The sequence below is a fragment of the Pygocentrus nattereri genome, chromosome 10 (genome assembly GCF_015220715.1).
Source record: "Pygocentrus nattereri isolate fPygNat1 chromosome 10, fPygNat1.pri, whole genome shotgun sequence".
Classification (NCBI taxonomy): domain Eukaryota; kingdom Metazoa; phylum Chordata; class Actinopteri; order Characiformes; family Serrasalmidae; genus Pygocentrus; species Pygocentrus nattereri.
This window is the reverse complement of record NC_051220.1, coordinates 3,429,448-3,445,653: the sequence shown is the minus strand read 5'-3', so window position 1 is coordinate 3,445,653 and position 16,206 is coordinate 3,429,448. Positions and strand designations below refer to the sequence as shown.

Genomic DNA, 16,206 nt, shown 5'->3' with positions numbered 1-16,206 from the left:
TCTAGGCTGAATGGCTAACAGGCTTCTCCAATAATATTCACTTAAGCTTTACCAAGGGATTCAGTGTAAAACATACAAGGTTAAGAAAGTCACTTGAATGTTTGTTAAAAGTTCAAATGTTTCAAATGTCAGTGTTTAAGTAGAGGTGATGCTGTTAGTGTTGAACCCTATGTGGGAAGTGTATGTTACTGCTAGCTTTACACTAATATAAAACAAACTTCTATAGAGGTCCAAACACAAATCAGCATCATCATAGTGATGGTTCTCAGGTAACTCAAAGTGGAGTCTCAATCCTAAATACTGGCTTTCAAAAATTACATAAAAGGTGAGCCAGTCTATGCCACCAAAGGCCTCCCTGCCATCTCCCACTGCCTATATGGCACTGCACCGGTCCCTCATGCTGGACCTTGTGGGTGGTGGGCCCACACGGTCCCCCCCCCGTTGCCTTTTCGGGCTGAGCCTGGCTGGGTAACATGGGCTGCCCAGCCACCAGGTGCTTGCTGAGGAACACTACCCCAAGGCCTGGCTCCAGGGGTAGGTCCTGGTAACCCTCTCCTGGGTAGGGTACACGGCCTTCTTTGTCCCTCCGCCGTTTGGATTTTTCAAATAAAAGCGGTGGAAATTAGCTTTCTTCGCAGGGTGGCCGGCTACACTCTACTTGATAGGGTGAGGAGCTTGGTCATCCAGGAGAAGCTTGGAGTAGAGCCGCTACTCTTCCACATTGAGAGGAGCCAGTTGAGGTAGTTCGAGCATCTGATGCAGATGTGCCCTGGGCACTTCCCAGTGGGGGTGTACCAGGCACGGCCTACTGGGACAAGACCCCAGGGTCGTCCTAGGACCTGCTGGAGGGATTACATCTCCAAGTTAGCCTGGGAGCGACGTAGGGTCCCCGGGAATGAGCTCGTGGAAGTTGCGGGGGACAGGGTCGTCTGGGATTCTCTGCTCTTCCAACTGCTACCGCGACCCTATCTGGACTAAGTGGTTAATGACGGTGATGATAAAACCCAACTGATCTGTGTAGTGACTGAAGGGCTTCCATGTTTGAGGGGTCATGTCAGGTGTAATTCTATAAAAAATGGTCTAAGAAAAACCACAAAACAACATGGCGCGAGTCTCGTTATTCAGCTATATTTACACATCTACAGGCTACCGCCCCCAAACCAGAGAGGAAATCAATCCACAATTTATGTACATCACTGACTATATGTAAGAAAACTGTACAATAGTGAGTCTGAGTTAAAAAAAAGAAAAGCACATGAACTGATTTCTAATTTAAATAAAAAATTACATTGTACAACTTTAAATATCAGAGGTGTCACTTCATTGTCTAAAATTATGGGAGATCATGGCCTGAAGCGAATAGTCAAGGTGCAAACAGAAATGGCATGTGGGTCACTGGGTACTGTGTAGAGTGTTTGGCTGATGTTTTCGCTCAGTGTAGCCTGACTGATGTGCTGAAGACAGTCCAGAACCTGAGGGCTTTTTCTAAGAAGAAGAATGGGTTGGCAAGCCAGCTGGTTCAGTTTCAAGTGATAATTTGGCAAAAACATCAAAGTTTACACCATTTTACCTTCACCACGAATGTACCTGATCAGTCAAGACATGTTCAGCGTCCCATAAAAGTCTGCTTCTTCTTCTGCTTTTACGCAGTAGCTATGAGCCTAACAGCCACGATTGGACGTTTGTTTAAATCAACATAGACTTGCCTTAAACCTTGCCAAGTGATTTCAAGCTTGTTTAAGCGGTTCCTACACTGACACGTAAAAAAGATGGTTCTTTAAGGGTTCTGTAGTAAAGGCAATGGTTTTATTTAACATCTCTTGATTTAGTTTGCATGAAATTGTAATTCAGATTGATGGAGAATGGGTTCCATTGTTACAAACTTGACATCACAATAATAGAACAATGGCTTTCTGGTGCATTATAGAACGCTCTTCAAAAAGGTTTCTCTACAGCACATTCTCCATTAACCTGAAGAACTATTTCATCATACAAAGAACCCTTTAACCAGGCAAAGGGTTCTTTGAGAGCTCATGCTTCCACTGTATCTCACAAAAGGGAGTACACCCCTCACACTTCTGCAGATATTTTATTCTATCATTTCATGGGACAAAAATGAAACTTGGATATAACAAAGTAGTCAGCGTTCAGCTTGTATAGCAGTGCAGATTTACTGTCCTCTGAAAATAACAATTGAGTCCACCTCACAGTGAACATGTCCAAATTGTGCTCAAAGTGTGACCACCATTATTATCTAGCACTGCCTTAAAGCTCTATCCAAGTTACATATATAAAATATTTGCAGAAATGTGTGTGTGTGTGTGTGTGTGTGGGGGAGGGGGGGGGGGGTACTTACATTTGTGAGATACTGTATATAGAACCACTTTGTTTACTAAAGAACCATCTTTTTGAAAGTGTAGAACCATTTTCAAAAAGGTTCTAATCAGAACCAAATAAAACAACATTCTCCATCAATCTAAAGAACGTTTCTCACTTCTCTTCTATATAGAAGTCTTGGCTCTAAACAAAACCATTGATTTTACTCAAGAACTCCTGAAGAACCATCTTCTTGAAGTTTCTAGAAGAATGCACCTCGCTATAGCTAACACAGTAGTAGACTGTAGCTTCATAGCTCTAGCGCCAAAGTGCTGGAGGCCAGACCTGAGGGCTTTTTCTGAGTTGTGTTAGCAAGCCAGCTGGTTCAGTTTCAAGCGATAATTTGGCAAAAACGTCAAGGTTTACACCATTTTACCTTCACCACGAATGTACCTGATCACTCAACCCGTGTTTAGCGTCCCACAGAAGTCTGCTTCTTCAGCTTTTTCGCTGAAGCTACGAGGCTAACGTAGCCACGAGTGGACGTTTATGCTTAAATCACCACAGACTTGGCCTTAAACCTGGTCAAATAAAGTAATGAGATTTGTTAACGTCTTTTCTACGCTGTACGACACACTCTTACCTGTTTATATGAACAAAACTACTTCACACTATGGCTAAAAATATTGTAGCATTTAGCATCGTAGCTCAAGCGCTAAAGTGAAGCGAACTGCAGACACCAAACATGTCTTGGCTAACATGTACCGACAGTTTAAGCCTAAATCACCACACACTTGCCTCAAAACTCGTCAAGCCAAGTCATTTCAAGCTAAAGCGGTTCCTACACTGTGTGACAGCTTAAAAAGATGGTTCTTTAAGGGTTCTGTAGTAAATGCAATGGTTCTATTAAGCTCCCCTCTAATTGCTTAGCATGAAATCGTTCTTGTATACATTGACAAAACCTTCTTAAAAATAGCTCTACACTTTTAAAAAGATGGTTCTTCAAGGGTTCTTTAGTGGAGAAAATGGTTCTATGTAGAACCATTAACACTCAAAGAACCCTTTGCACGATTATAGGGTTCAAGCATGGTGAAAGCGGTCTTCAGATCGAAGGAGAATGTGTTGCGTACAGTTTTGAAGATGGTTCTGCATAGTACCAAAATGGGTTATTCGGCGTAACATTGTAACAGAAGAACCTTTTTGTCGTGCAAAGGGTTAAGTGTTAATGGTTCTATGTAGAACCATTAACACTCAAAAGAACCCTTCGTGAGATTATAGGGTTCTTTGCATGGTGAAAGCGTTCTTCAGATCGAAGGTGAATGTGTTGCATACGGTTTTGAAGATGGTTCTACATAGTACCAAAATGGGGTATTCAGCGTGACATTGTGACAGAAGAACCCTTTTTCGTGCTATATAGAACCCCTTTTTAAAAAAAAGTTCGGTATAGAAGCATCTACAGCACGTTCTCCATCAACCTGAAGATCTGTTTCACTGTCGAGAAGCCCTTTAATCATGCAAAGGAAATGAGAGTTCATGCTTTGAGAGTTCATGCTTCTATATAGGACCATTTTCATTTCGATCTTCTCACTCAGGTTCCCTTAACACACCCAACTGACGGACCAACATGTAACAGTAGCTGGCCTCTCAACGAAACCCAAGTCAAGACTTAGAGATATTCAGTTACTGTAATTTTGAGTTCAATATTTATAATGGTAAAATAAATGGAGTGGTCTCGGACCTTCGCACAGTACATACATACATACATACATATATGTATGCGTATTCATGAGTTCTACAGGGCTTGGCACTAGTTTATTAGACTGCTGGTGGAGGGGAAGAGGAATTCTACTAATGTAGGGCTGCACCATTAACCGTACTGTGGCTTCGCAATTAACTTACTGCCAAAGGCCACAATGAAAGTATTGCTTTTAGTACAATGGCTGCTGCATTGTAATCAAGCAACTGGGGTTCTAAACACTAATGCACAAGCACTCTAATCAATCCCAGTCCCTTCTGTGGAGTGTGTCAAGAGGGCATTGACCAATCTCTGATGATACCGTTGAGTGTTCTGCTGGGTTTAGGGGCAAATCGAGGGTCCATCGTGGGAGCGACCACATATTGCACTCAATTAATTACAATCACAATAGTCAAAACGACCTCAATTAGAGAGTTTATTGTAGTCATGCAGCCCTACAGCTGCGGCAGCATGGATGTGCTTGTGTGTGTGTGTGTGTGCGACATCGGGTAGGAATGTGTGCGTATGTGAGTGTATTATCAAGAGTAACATTGAAAAGGCTGGCACGAGATGGAAACCTGACAATGTTCTTTCCACGCAAGATGGACTTGTGGCTGAATTCAGCCAGCAGTCCAGATCCACAAAGTCTTTCCACTGCCATAGAACAACTGGAGTCTGCCTCCTTAATACTGTAGAGGACAAGATGAAGACAGACAATGGCCTCTCCATCATAAAAACAAAGTGACTTCATAAGCAGTCCCGAGGTCGGCCGTCAGCCATTAGCCGTTAGCTTCTCAACGCAGGACTGGCTGTTTTATCAGTCTCTTTAGGTCCATCTTTCATCAGGGCAGAGAACACCTGCAGCAGAGAGAGAAAGAGATTAGCACACAAACCACCAAAATGACCTGGATGACTTTAAAGCTCACATACGTATATATATAGATACACACACACCCACACACACACACACACACACACACACACATACATACACATCCACTTTATCAGCTCCACTTACTGTATAGCTGCACTTTGTAGTTCTACAGTTACAGACTGTAGTCCATCTGTTTCTCTGATACTCTGTTACCCTGTTCTTAAGCAGTCAGGACCCCCATGGACCCTCACAGAGCAGGGACTATTTGGGTGATGGGTCATTCTCTGCAGTAACACTGACCACCACCACGTCAGCGCTACTGCAGGTGGTTTACATGGTTTTGGCGGCCTGTCAATTGCGACAAGTGGCAGAAAGCAAACTACAACAGCCACATGATCACATTTTATGTCTTGCAGCCTTTGTGTTGCATGAATATTCGTTTCCTGACACCTCTACTATTTGCCGATATAACCAAAACATGATGCCTAATTTTCTTGAACACCGACGGCTACAAAGCTCCAATCACAGTGATGCAATGTGTACTGTGGCACATTCCTCCTGCAAAATCTCTGCGACTTGTCGTCCTTCTGTCGGTTCACAACAATTGTTATCGCCCATGTTGTCCCCGAGCTGTTATCCAAGGAGCCTTGGACGCTCAACACCTTGTTGTCGGTTTGCGGTCTGTCCCTCCTCGTACCACTGTCAGTAGGTACTTTCAACTGCTGACAGAGCATTCCACAAGCCTTGATGTTTCTCAGATGCTACGACCCTGGCCATAAAGATTTGACCCTTGTCCAAGTCTGTCAGGTCCTGCTCATTTCTCCCACATCCAATACGTCGGATACCACAACCGACTGTTCGCTTACTGTCTAATACATCCCAGACCTCGACGTGTGCAGTTGTTATGAGATAATCGCTCTTATTCACTTCATCTTTGAGTGGTCATAATATTTTTGCTCATCTGTATACAGTCGGTCTAGATAACAAGAATTACAAAGTAAATGTATCTATGCTTTTTTTTGGGGGGGGGGGGGGGATTTTTCCCCAGTCCCCCCCCCCCCCCCAATTTAGTCGTCTCCAATTCCACCAACTAGGTAGGACTCCCCAAGTCAGATGATACCACCAGCCCTGGGAGGGCGAAGGCTAATACAGACTTCCTCAGAGACCTGTGAAATCTGCTCACGCAACGTCACGGGACAGCCGAACGTGCTCGGAGGAAAGCGCCAACCGCCAGATCTGTTACATCACCAAACAGCGTTGACTAGCATTGCGCTGAGTGATGGGGGGAGAAGGGGGGGCCATTCTACCCACCCAGAGAGAGCGAGGCCAATTGGGCTCTTTTGGTCTCCCGGCTACAGACGGCTATAGCATCACCAGGGGTCAAACTCATGATCTCCTGATGATAGAGCCAACGCTTAGATGGTTGCACCACTTAAAAGTGTGCAGAGACGCTCCCAACACAATTCCACAATTAATATGCTAATAAAACACGTGTGCAGTCTGTTTTTACCTGGTTCCACCTCCGGTTGTTGCTGAGCATTTGTGTGTTGGCTATGCAGGTGAAGAGTGTGTGTGCTGGAGTGTTCTCCGGGAGGCGGGACAGGAACTGTGCGCTGTGTATAAAGTCCATCTGCAGGAGCACATCCTGATAGAGGCGCAGAATTCCCAATCCGGTTCGGAATAACGCCTCCTCCCCGTCCCGGCAAAACAGGTCCCACACGCGACATGCCACATCCAATGGCAACGACTTGCTGTACAGTGTGAAGATCCTGCACGCACACACACACACACAGGCTGGTGGTCAATATCTCACATGACTTTTGTGTGGGTTCATATATGAAACACAGTTAAAACAGGCATTACATCTCACAGTCAGAGCCGTTTTCCATCAGGGGGCACTGCTGAGCTATGTTGTTTCTCATGTGACTGGTTTCCCACACATAACAGAAAGGCTGTGATTAAGATTTACAGCTGCTCTTCCACTCTGACGTGAAACGCCTGGTCTGGACTCACCAGTCTATGAGGTAAAAGTCTGGAGTCAGACTGTTGTTCTGGAAGTGCTGGAACAATTTGGGCAGATTCTCCTCAAAGAAAACCTCAAACGCTGCAAAGTACTTCAGCATCTAAACACAAAGGTACAAACACAGACAACAAAGCAGGACAAATAAATCCATAACTGTGAGCGAAGGTCAACTCCCAGAGGTCAAAGTTATTGTCAACAATAACAAAGGCACGAGGCAATTTTTCACTTTTCACTCTGAAACGAGCAATTCGGCTGAAAAGCACAGATTCTAAATTTTCGCTCCCGCTATGTTTAGAAGTATAGGAGATATGATTTATGCAACATTACTCTCGTGCGTATGACTGTATGATCTTGTTTTGCACAAAGAAAAGCGTATTTTACATTTTTGCCACTGACATTGAAAAAGAATGGACAAAGTCAGAAGCACAGACTCAAACCTGTCTGCATTGCTTTAGTAACCATGTATCAATTATTAAGCTGTTATGTTTGTGGGTATATTTTGGTCATTCCATCTGAATTTACATGCCCAAACCAACAACGCAAGTCAAATTATTATATAACTGCATGAATAAATGTAGTTTTGGGTTTTTTTTTGTAAAAGCTCCCCTCAAATGAACAGAAAGTGTTTTCTGATCATAAGCATAAAGCCGTATACTTACAATTTACTGCTGAAAGCAGAAAAACTTAGACATGCTTTGGCGTTATGTAATTACCAATATATTTTACAGATAAATGCACAAAATTCTGTAATATAACCGTAGAGCAAAATGGAAGTACTGTCTCTAGACTTCTGATAGTTAAGTGAAATTCCTCATGTGCAACTTTCACATAACTGGGTCACAGATGGTTAAAACAAATGCTGACTACAAACACACTGCTGTATGCAAAAGTTTGGGGACCTCTGGCCAACTGACGTTTTGATGATGAATTAATTCACATATCCTCTACAGAGAACACGCTTCTGCCAGTTTGAACGCACAAGTACTGTTCATTTGCTGATGATAAGGTCATATAGTGATATAGTTATGGCACATTTTATATCACTATATTTTCCCCATATTTTAAGCCGAGCAAATAAACAGAAATTGTGTGCAAAAACGTTCAAGATTCAGACGATTCGCTTATTTTGCTACTTCTTGTGAACGTTTCAGCAGGGCATGGTTTACTTTAAAACGTTTTATGAGGCAGGCTGTATTTTACCAGATCGTGGTCCACCCTGAAGAAGGCCATTTGGCAGGGTTTGTTGAGGAGGTTGGCAAAGGCAATAAAGGCGTCCGCCTCCTCAAGGTTCAGAATGAGGACAGCAGCAATGAAGGACATTCCCTGTACCTGAAAACACACACACACACACACACACACACACACACACAACTCAACATCTCAAACTTTCCATACTGGTGAAAGACAGTGCGGCAGCTTAACCGACACCGCAACCTGCATGAAGTGCATAAGACGACATGTTAAAACTCCACAGACGTCTAAATGCAAACTCAGGACACTCTGAACACCAAAAGTGAAAAAAAAGACAAAAGCTGACAACGAATAAAAATGTAAAATACATGAAACACATTTACTGAAACGGTTACAGTGTGTAAACAGAATCCGACATCCTCCAAAAGAGCCATAAAGTCTATTGTTTTTAACGAAGCTGACGTAACCTTCTTATTCAGAGGTCATGTGTTTTCACACTACCCTGCCTTCCGTCCAATGACGGCTGGGATAGGCTCCGGCACCCTCCTGCGACCCTGAGGCAGAAGCGGCTTAGAAAGTGTGTGTGTGTGTGTGTGTGTGTGTGTTTTCACACACTTCCTCTTGTGTTCGGTTTAGTAATCATGGGCTCCAAATCCAATTACTGGACTGTGGCATGTGCCTGCCCCCCTTATCACTCGTTTCTATGCCTCAGTCACCGCCCCTGCTCACTGGCTCGGCCACTGGAATTGAACGTGAGGCAAGTGGGACTAGAGGCGGTGCCCAGGGGGCGGCGTCTGTGACTCGTGCGCCGTCCACCACAGATTTCATCCTCTCCCCGATGTCTTTCGCAGAGTTTCTTCTGGGCTCCGAGTTCGAACCCTGCCTTCCTGCCAGCTCGTGCCACCATCCTCGCGGCCCAGGGAGTGGACACATGCCACACTGACTAATTGCATTAATTTAATTTCTGAGAACTACATAGTCAGCGGTCAATACATCGTTTACAGCTAGCCGGGAGGTGCAGTATGAGAGATACTCACATAGCCGACATCTGGTCTATAACACGTGTACGCCCCCAACACACTGTGCAACAAGTCATGGTAGGGTCCACCCTTCAGAGAAAGAAGGACAAGTAAGTTATACAATAACTAATGCCACGTTCACAAGCACCTCAGGGCATGTTCTGGCACTCATTTAATCATTTGTAAATATTAACATGCTCTGCTTTCATGCCACCAAAAGCAGTCGAGCATCAAAAGAGCAATTACTTCTGCTTAATTTCCCAGCACTAAGGAAACACCACAAAGAGCGGTTCCCAGAAAGGCTTGATTATAAAGGGGGCTGCACAATATATCATTTGTTACTGATTATCATGATACTGGTCCTCACAATCCTGACATGCATATCTACCACATCATATGCATCATATACTCACATCACGCAGCAATATAACAAAAATAATCCAGTTTAATTTCCCCCAATTCCTCCTTTAGAAGCACCACTTCCACAGCTGGAGTGAGATGGAGAGTTAGCTCCATTATCAGGGTCACAATCAGACTGTTTCGTCACCCCTGCAGCCTACTAAGCTCAAAATGATGCGTCTCCATCTCACCTTCTGGAATATGTAGAGGGAGGGGAAGGTCCTGAAGATGTCCAGCTTGATCAGGTCTAAACTGGACTCCCTGTCTGCCAGCGATGCGCCACAATCTCGATTGGCAAAAGAAACAGAAATAAATAACACATTTAAGTGTAAACAAACTCCAACATGCACACTGTAGCACAACGCAAGTTTCACCGCCCCTGGTCAAAGGACGTGTTATAAGTTAACAGCAGTGAAAAAACTAAAACGTGGCATTTCGTTCAACTTGCTGGAAAAACAAAATGAATAAAAATGATTCTGAACTTTTGGACAGGCCACATTTCATATTTTATCTATTTTCAAAAATAAATCAATAAATAAAACCTCAAAATAAAATACACAACGGACCAGGGTCCATTGATCAGCGTCATCCAAACTTTTGCATGTCCACAGCTGTATACATACTACAGGTGGGCGATATGAGCTATAATATATATCATGGTATTTTCTTTAGGTTTCAGATGATAACGGTTCCCTGATACTGATTACAATCCACGATATACCAGGGCTGTGACCGCCTCACAGCAACTGGGCTCCGTATCACTGCGCCACGGCACGAAAAACCCTTCTGCTCACGGATTGATCTCTGACTGTAGCGCTGCTCACACAGAGCACCGAGTGCACGGATGAAGTAAGAACCCGTCTTGTTTAAACTGAGGGGCTGACGGCTTATGGTCTTAACCAGAACTGGGCTGGTCAGCTAGCCAACAGTCTTAAAGAGAGCAAACATGCTAAACAACTCCAACATTAATATCACAGGCTTGAGTTAAAGTACTCAGGACAGGATTCACTGAAAAACTCTAAAGAATGTCACCTGAACGGCTTAAACGCTTGAAATGCCCGTGTTTCGGTCAGAAGTCGCATCTCGTGCTTATCCTTGTTCATCTATTCATCTGTACGTATAGACAGCGCGCTGCACACAGTGCACTTTCTGCATACCTCACTGCGCATCTTGCACATCTGGACACTAGACACTTTATTTGGTACAATATATGCACATATTTATTTATTCATACTGTAAATGTTTGTACAGTCATTATTGCACTGCATTTCTCATCTCAGGTTATAGATATTATCACAGACTGTTGTATTTTTTTCTTTTCTATATCTGCCTGTAGAGAGAATCTGGTTTCTTTATTCTTGTTCTATGTCTACACCCGTTTACGGTTACTGCATAGTGTTGTGTGTCTGCTAGTAGCTGCTAAATTTCCTTCGGGATCAATAAAGTACCTACCTACCTATCTACCTACCTATCTGCTTTACTGTCTGTCTGTCTATCTGTCTATCTATCTACCTACCTACCTACCTACCTACCTACCTACGCCCAGGCTGAATCCCAAATGGCTCCGTACTCCCTAGATAAATAGTGAGCCATGTAACATCAACTTTAGTTCCAGTGAAAATAACACAACGCTTCAGCACCAAGAGATTTCGGACAATTTCACACTCCCGACTTCGTGGGAACAGCCTGGAAAGCCTTCCCAGAAGAGTTGAAGCTGTTATAGCTGCAAAGGGTGGGCCGCCATCATATGGATTAAGAATGGGATCTCACTGAATACTTTTGGCAATACAGTGTATTTTATGTTGGCCGTTGTTTTATAAAAGCAATAAGCCAATCAAGGCCGTGGGTTACTGCGATTCTATCATGGGGAAGGGAATTTTAGGCAGAGAGCACCCTTCCCCGTGATGAAATTGCAGTACCACTACTACAGATATCGCTGCTGTCACCATTTCAGCGACTGTGTTTGCCCTTCAGAACAAATAAAAAAAAACAAGGTACCATTTCAACTTAAACATGAAGATAAAAACAGGTTCTCTCTGTAAACTCTAGCATGCATTCTTGTAGCTACTTCAGTTCTCTTTTATGAGGTCTTCCTCTCAAACAGCTCATTCTCTCTACCTCCCCACTCATTCTCAATTCCCTTTTACACTTCACAGCTGCTAAAAAAAAAAAAAACCACTGACTGCTTGCTTAGTCAAGTTTACCACATTATATATACCACTTGGGTTTTACAAGCTGACTGTTGTTTAGTTGGATCTGTTTGGCTTAACAGAGTAAAAATGGAAACCATCACAGAGTAATAACTTGCCCATCATGGTCAGCAAAAAACAAATACCATTGCTGACGTACTTCTGAGCCAAGAAATCCAAAAAGGAAGCCAAAACGTGTTTGACTGACTACAGCAAAGTCTGGTTGTAAGACCAAGTAAAATTATGGAAAGCCCTCAGCAAAGTGGGAATACTACAGCATCTCATTGTTCTAATGAGGAATCTTTACAGTGATCAACAAGCCACGGTCAGGATAGTAAACGGACAAACAGGCTGGGCCCACAGTGAGAAAGAAATTAGACAAGGACAAGGAGACGCAGGACTGGAGGACGGCGACAAAGGAGTTGGTGGACGAAACATCAATATCCTTCTATACGTTGGTGACGCTCATAGCTGAAAATAGACCTCAAATCATTATCACGATTAATTGAATGTTTTGCCTCGATTACGATTAATGAACGATTCTTTGGTGGTTTTATTTGTTTTTTTATCCCTCTGAAGTTTCACTGAAGGTTTGTACCGTAAATATGTTCTGCATAGCTTAATGTAAATCGTCTCAACAGCCAGATCGGAATTCATGCAGCTTTTATGTCAATACAATTCATCATAATTTCTTGCTGCTGAAACTCAAACATTTAGGCTGATGTTTCTGTACAAAAATTATTAGAGACTCATCTAAAACCTTCTGTGTTTGAAGAGATTTCGAAAGAAATGCCGATTGCAGCCACAGGAGAACGAGGCTGCAGCGTCGGAGAACAGTTAAAAGTCTGAAAGCAAAGTTTAAAGAATCCGAGGACGTGAACCAAAGAAGTGGCCGCGCCCTTTTTACAACGAGGTGAACACATTCTGGGTGATGAGCCCTGCGGTCAGTCAGTGAAGCTTCACGATGGCTCCTGTGAGCTGGTGAAGATGAAGCTGATGCTCCGGGAGCGACTGGCCGTCGTTGGCAGTCGTGGTTGTTTACCTCTGGATGAGCCGCGGGAAGCTGCGTGACGCTCACGAGGGTCAGTTTAGGAGCTGATCTGTTCAGACTGACGTCACATGCAGATCACATTTAAAAGATGATCTGAACAGCCAAACAAAAACTCAGATTTGGTGAGAAAATCAGATTTGGGCCACTTTTACCTGCTGTGTGCAGCCTCAGCTTCCATGTGTCAGAGTGGATGTGGCGGAGTCACGTGACGACACACGCGGTAGTGAGTTTTTAAGGGGACAGTACATGAACACACAGAGTGGGGAAAGGAATAAATTTATTACCAGAATAAAAAAATAAAGAAATAACCGAAATGGGCAAGATTACGTCAGGTCGGTTTAACTCACCCTTTGATTTTATCGTCCAGCCCTACTAGAGACCTGAATGCCCTTAAGAAAAGTTAAAGAACAGAGTGAAAACGTGGGACTTCATCTCAATGTGAAGAAGACCAAGGCTCTGACAACAAGACTGCTATCTCCTCAAATGATGGAGAAGATGTGGAAATGATGGACTGCACTTGGCAGAACCTGGATGACGCAGCTGGAAAAGATCTTCAAATGCAAGCATTTGTCTTCACAAACAAAGATCAGGACTGTCCAGGCTGTGGTCTCCTCTGTGGTTCTTTATGAATGTGAAAGCGGGACAATAAACGAGCGAAACATGAAAATACTGAAGCCTTTGAACTCTGGTGTTGGCGACGACTTCTGAAAGTATATTTGTTGGCAAAGAAAAGAAGAAGGATCCTCAAACAAATTGGGGCCCACCTCCAACTCCAAGCCCAAATTCCTATTTTTGGACGCATCCTGAGAAGAACCATCTGAAAAGACATTATCCTTGGAAGAGGAGATGGCAAAAGAGGAAACCAACTGTGTGATGGATGAATACAATCAAAGGAATCATGAACCAATCACACACCCAAATACCCAAAAAGGATATTCTGGAGAAACACTATCCACATTGTTGCACAATACACACACAAACAGAATCACATGCCTCCTTCAACCCCAAATGGAGCATTCAGAGCACTAAAAAACGATGTAGGTCAGTAAAGGTCAGTAAAGTAAAGGTCAAACCCAACAAGGAAATGAATACATACCCTCATTCTCACTGACCGAGCTCGTCTCGTTAAAACTCCGCCACTTCTCTTTGGCTCTAGACAAGAAGATCTCATACAGTTCTGGAAACACACACACACACACACACACACACACACACACACACACACGGCTACTTAAAATCCTGCTGGTCAGTATAATGACAGTTCTTATTGTCATTAGTCAGCAAAGCAACATCTGCTGTTAATGAGAAAATGTAATTGTGTTTGTACAGAGGCCAAGAGGTGATCCTAAAAGGCCTATGTTGCCATGGTTACCGGGGGTGATGTTGAGCTCGTTGCCGATGGCGAGGCTCCAGACTTTTCCACGGACGCTGGGGGGCAGACCCTGCCACCAGAGTTCACGAACACGCCGAGTGTTCCTCCTGCACAGGCAAGCATTTAATCAACTCACTGACCCATTAATCAACTAATCAAAGAGGTCCAAGCATTACATTAAAACACTGCAGTGGCACAGCAGCGAGGTCCTTTAATCAGGTTATTAAATTTGCCATTGATCCTTCTGAAGAAAACATACAGCCTTTGAATTTGCGAGGGCTGACTTAGAGGGAAGCCACAGCATACAATCACCGGCCACTTTATTAGAAACACTTTGTAGTCAGGGTAACTGCAGGTATGGGGAGGTTAAATTTAAGCCTTATTTAGGCCCAATCCCATTTCACCCATTGCCCCTACCACTTAGCCCTTTGTTTTGCGCGTTCATGTCTAGGGGTAGAATGTCCCAGTTTTTGTTAAGATAGAGGGGTGGGGCAGTCGTGGGCTGGAGGTTAGGGAGCTGGCCCTGTGACCGGAAGATTGCCGGTTCGATCCCCAGGGCCGACAGTCCATGACTGAGGTGTCCTTGAGCAAGACACCTAACCCCCCAACTGCTCCCCGGGCACCGTGGATAGGGCTGCCCACCGCTACTTAGTGGACCTATAAGCAGGGTTCAACGTTAGCCTGACCTGAAAATGGCCTAATGAAGCGAACAAGTGAGTAAATACTTAGAAAAGGACGGATGGATGGACGGCGGCATGTTTTCAAGAAACAGCTGTCTGAAAGGACGACAGGTTGGGCAGATTAGATGCACGAGCACTCACATGCTTTCCCAGTTAGGCAGGATCTCAGTATTCCAGATAACCATGGCATGGGCGATGTTCTCCTCCTGCCGGTACCTCTCCTTCATCTGTTTCTTTTTACGCTGAGCTTCCTTCATCTCTGCCAGGGGAGAGAGGGGAGGGAAAGGAGTGAGAAAGAAAGAAAACAGGACAATGGGATGAAAATAAAGAATAGTTTATTATTACGTGCCAACAATCAATGCTCATTAGCACACAGACACACAGGCCTGATCAATATGAAATCGATATCAATTTTAGAGTAATACAAACCTCCAGTAGTCAGTATGAGTCAGCTGTAGTCGACTCACTGGGAGAGTAAGATATCTGCCCCCTGAAATCTGGGCACTTCTAAACTGAGGTAACAGGGAGATGTTGGGGTGATAGAGGGGCAACACTGCCCTTGTCAAGGTCTTATTCAGTGTGGCTTTACAGTAAATGGACACTTCTTAAGAGCGGCATTACCAGTGGAACGTTACCATCCAGCACCAGTTAACATTATTCTGTAGACCAGTCCTGATCTACCAGTTAGTGCTGGTTGAGAGAAAATATTCTCAATACATGTTGTTTCTGCTTAGGTTATTTTCTTAAGGTCTAAACCAAGTTCATTGTAGAGTTTAAGCAAATGGAAGAAAGGTGATGACCTTGCCTGATCACTTTTGTTCGTATTGAAATGACCCTTTGTCTCACGACCTTAAGGTGATAACAGTCCCCCCCCCCGGCCGCCTTATCTCTACCCCCTACATCTCTACTCATATTCTCTTTCTACAACCCCTCCTTATCCCTCCTCAACCCCCCCCTTCTTCCTCCCCCATAGTTTTCAATGTATATAAAGGTCCTTCCAAAATATTCTTGTCAGACTGGACTGCTGACCAGACTAGAATGGACTGCTGACCAGACTAGACTGGTGACACACCGATGACCAAGCTGCGCCCGTGCACCATCGTCTGCATGCACGTGAATAAGACTCCTGATCCTGCTGATTGACCGCGCTGTACCCGCACTCTGTATGTGGAAATAAACTCCGGTCAACGCCGAAGCTCCAGTCTCCTGACTCTTCTTGCCGAATTTCTAACACGGTTAAGACACTGTTAAGCTCTATAGACCAGTCCTGATCTACTGACCAATACTGTTCTACCAATTAGTGCTATTTACATGCAAGTGCTGAACTACCAGCTAATGCTGAAGTCCATCTGTAAGA

The 16,206-nt window shown here is 44.0% G+C and overlaps 1 protein-coding gene across 1 annotated transcript in view; it reads right to left on the bottom strand.

Annotated features, from left to right (window-relative positions):
- Nucleotides 1-4,469: 4,469 nt before the first annotated feature.
- The window catches only part of tbc1d12a (TBC1 domain family, member 12a), a 36,769-nt gene continuing 25,032 nt past the window's right edge, over nt 4,470-16,206 (bottom strand). Inside the window, exons 5-13 of the mRNA XM_017702574.2 lie at nt 14,991-15,108; nt 14,170-14,276; nt 13,894-13,974; nt 9,749-9,843; nt 9,177-9,248; nt 8,149-8,277; nt 6,939-7,048; nt 6,436-6,694; nt 4,470-4,909 (exon numbers count right to left, since the gene is read on the bottom strand). Coding sequence (XP_017558063.1) covers nt 4,838-4,909; nt 6,436-6,694; nt 6,939-7,048; nt 8,149-8,277; nt 9,177-9,248; nt 9,749-9,843; nt 13,894-13,974; nt 14,170-14,276; nt 14,991-15,108 — 1,043 coding nt within the window. The 3' untranslated portion in view covers nt 4,470-4,837. The remainder of the gene's footprint in view (nt 4,910-6,435; nt 6,695-6,938; nt 7,049-8,148; nt 8,278-9,176; nt 9,249-9,748; nt 9,844-13,893; nt 13,975-14,169; nt 14,277-14,990; nt 15,109-16,206) is intronic.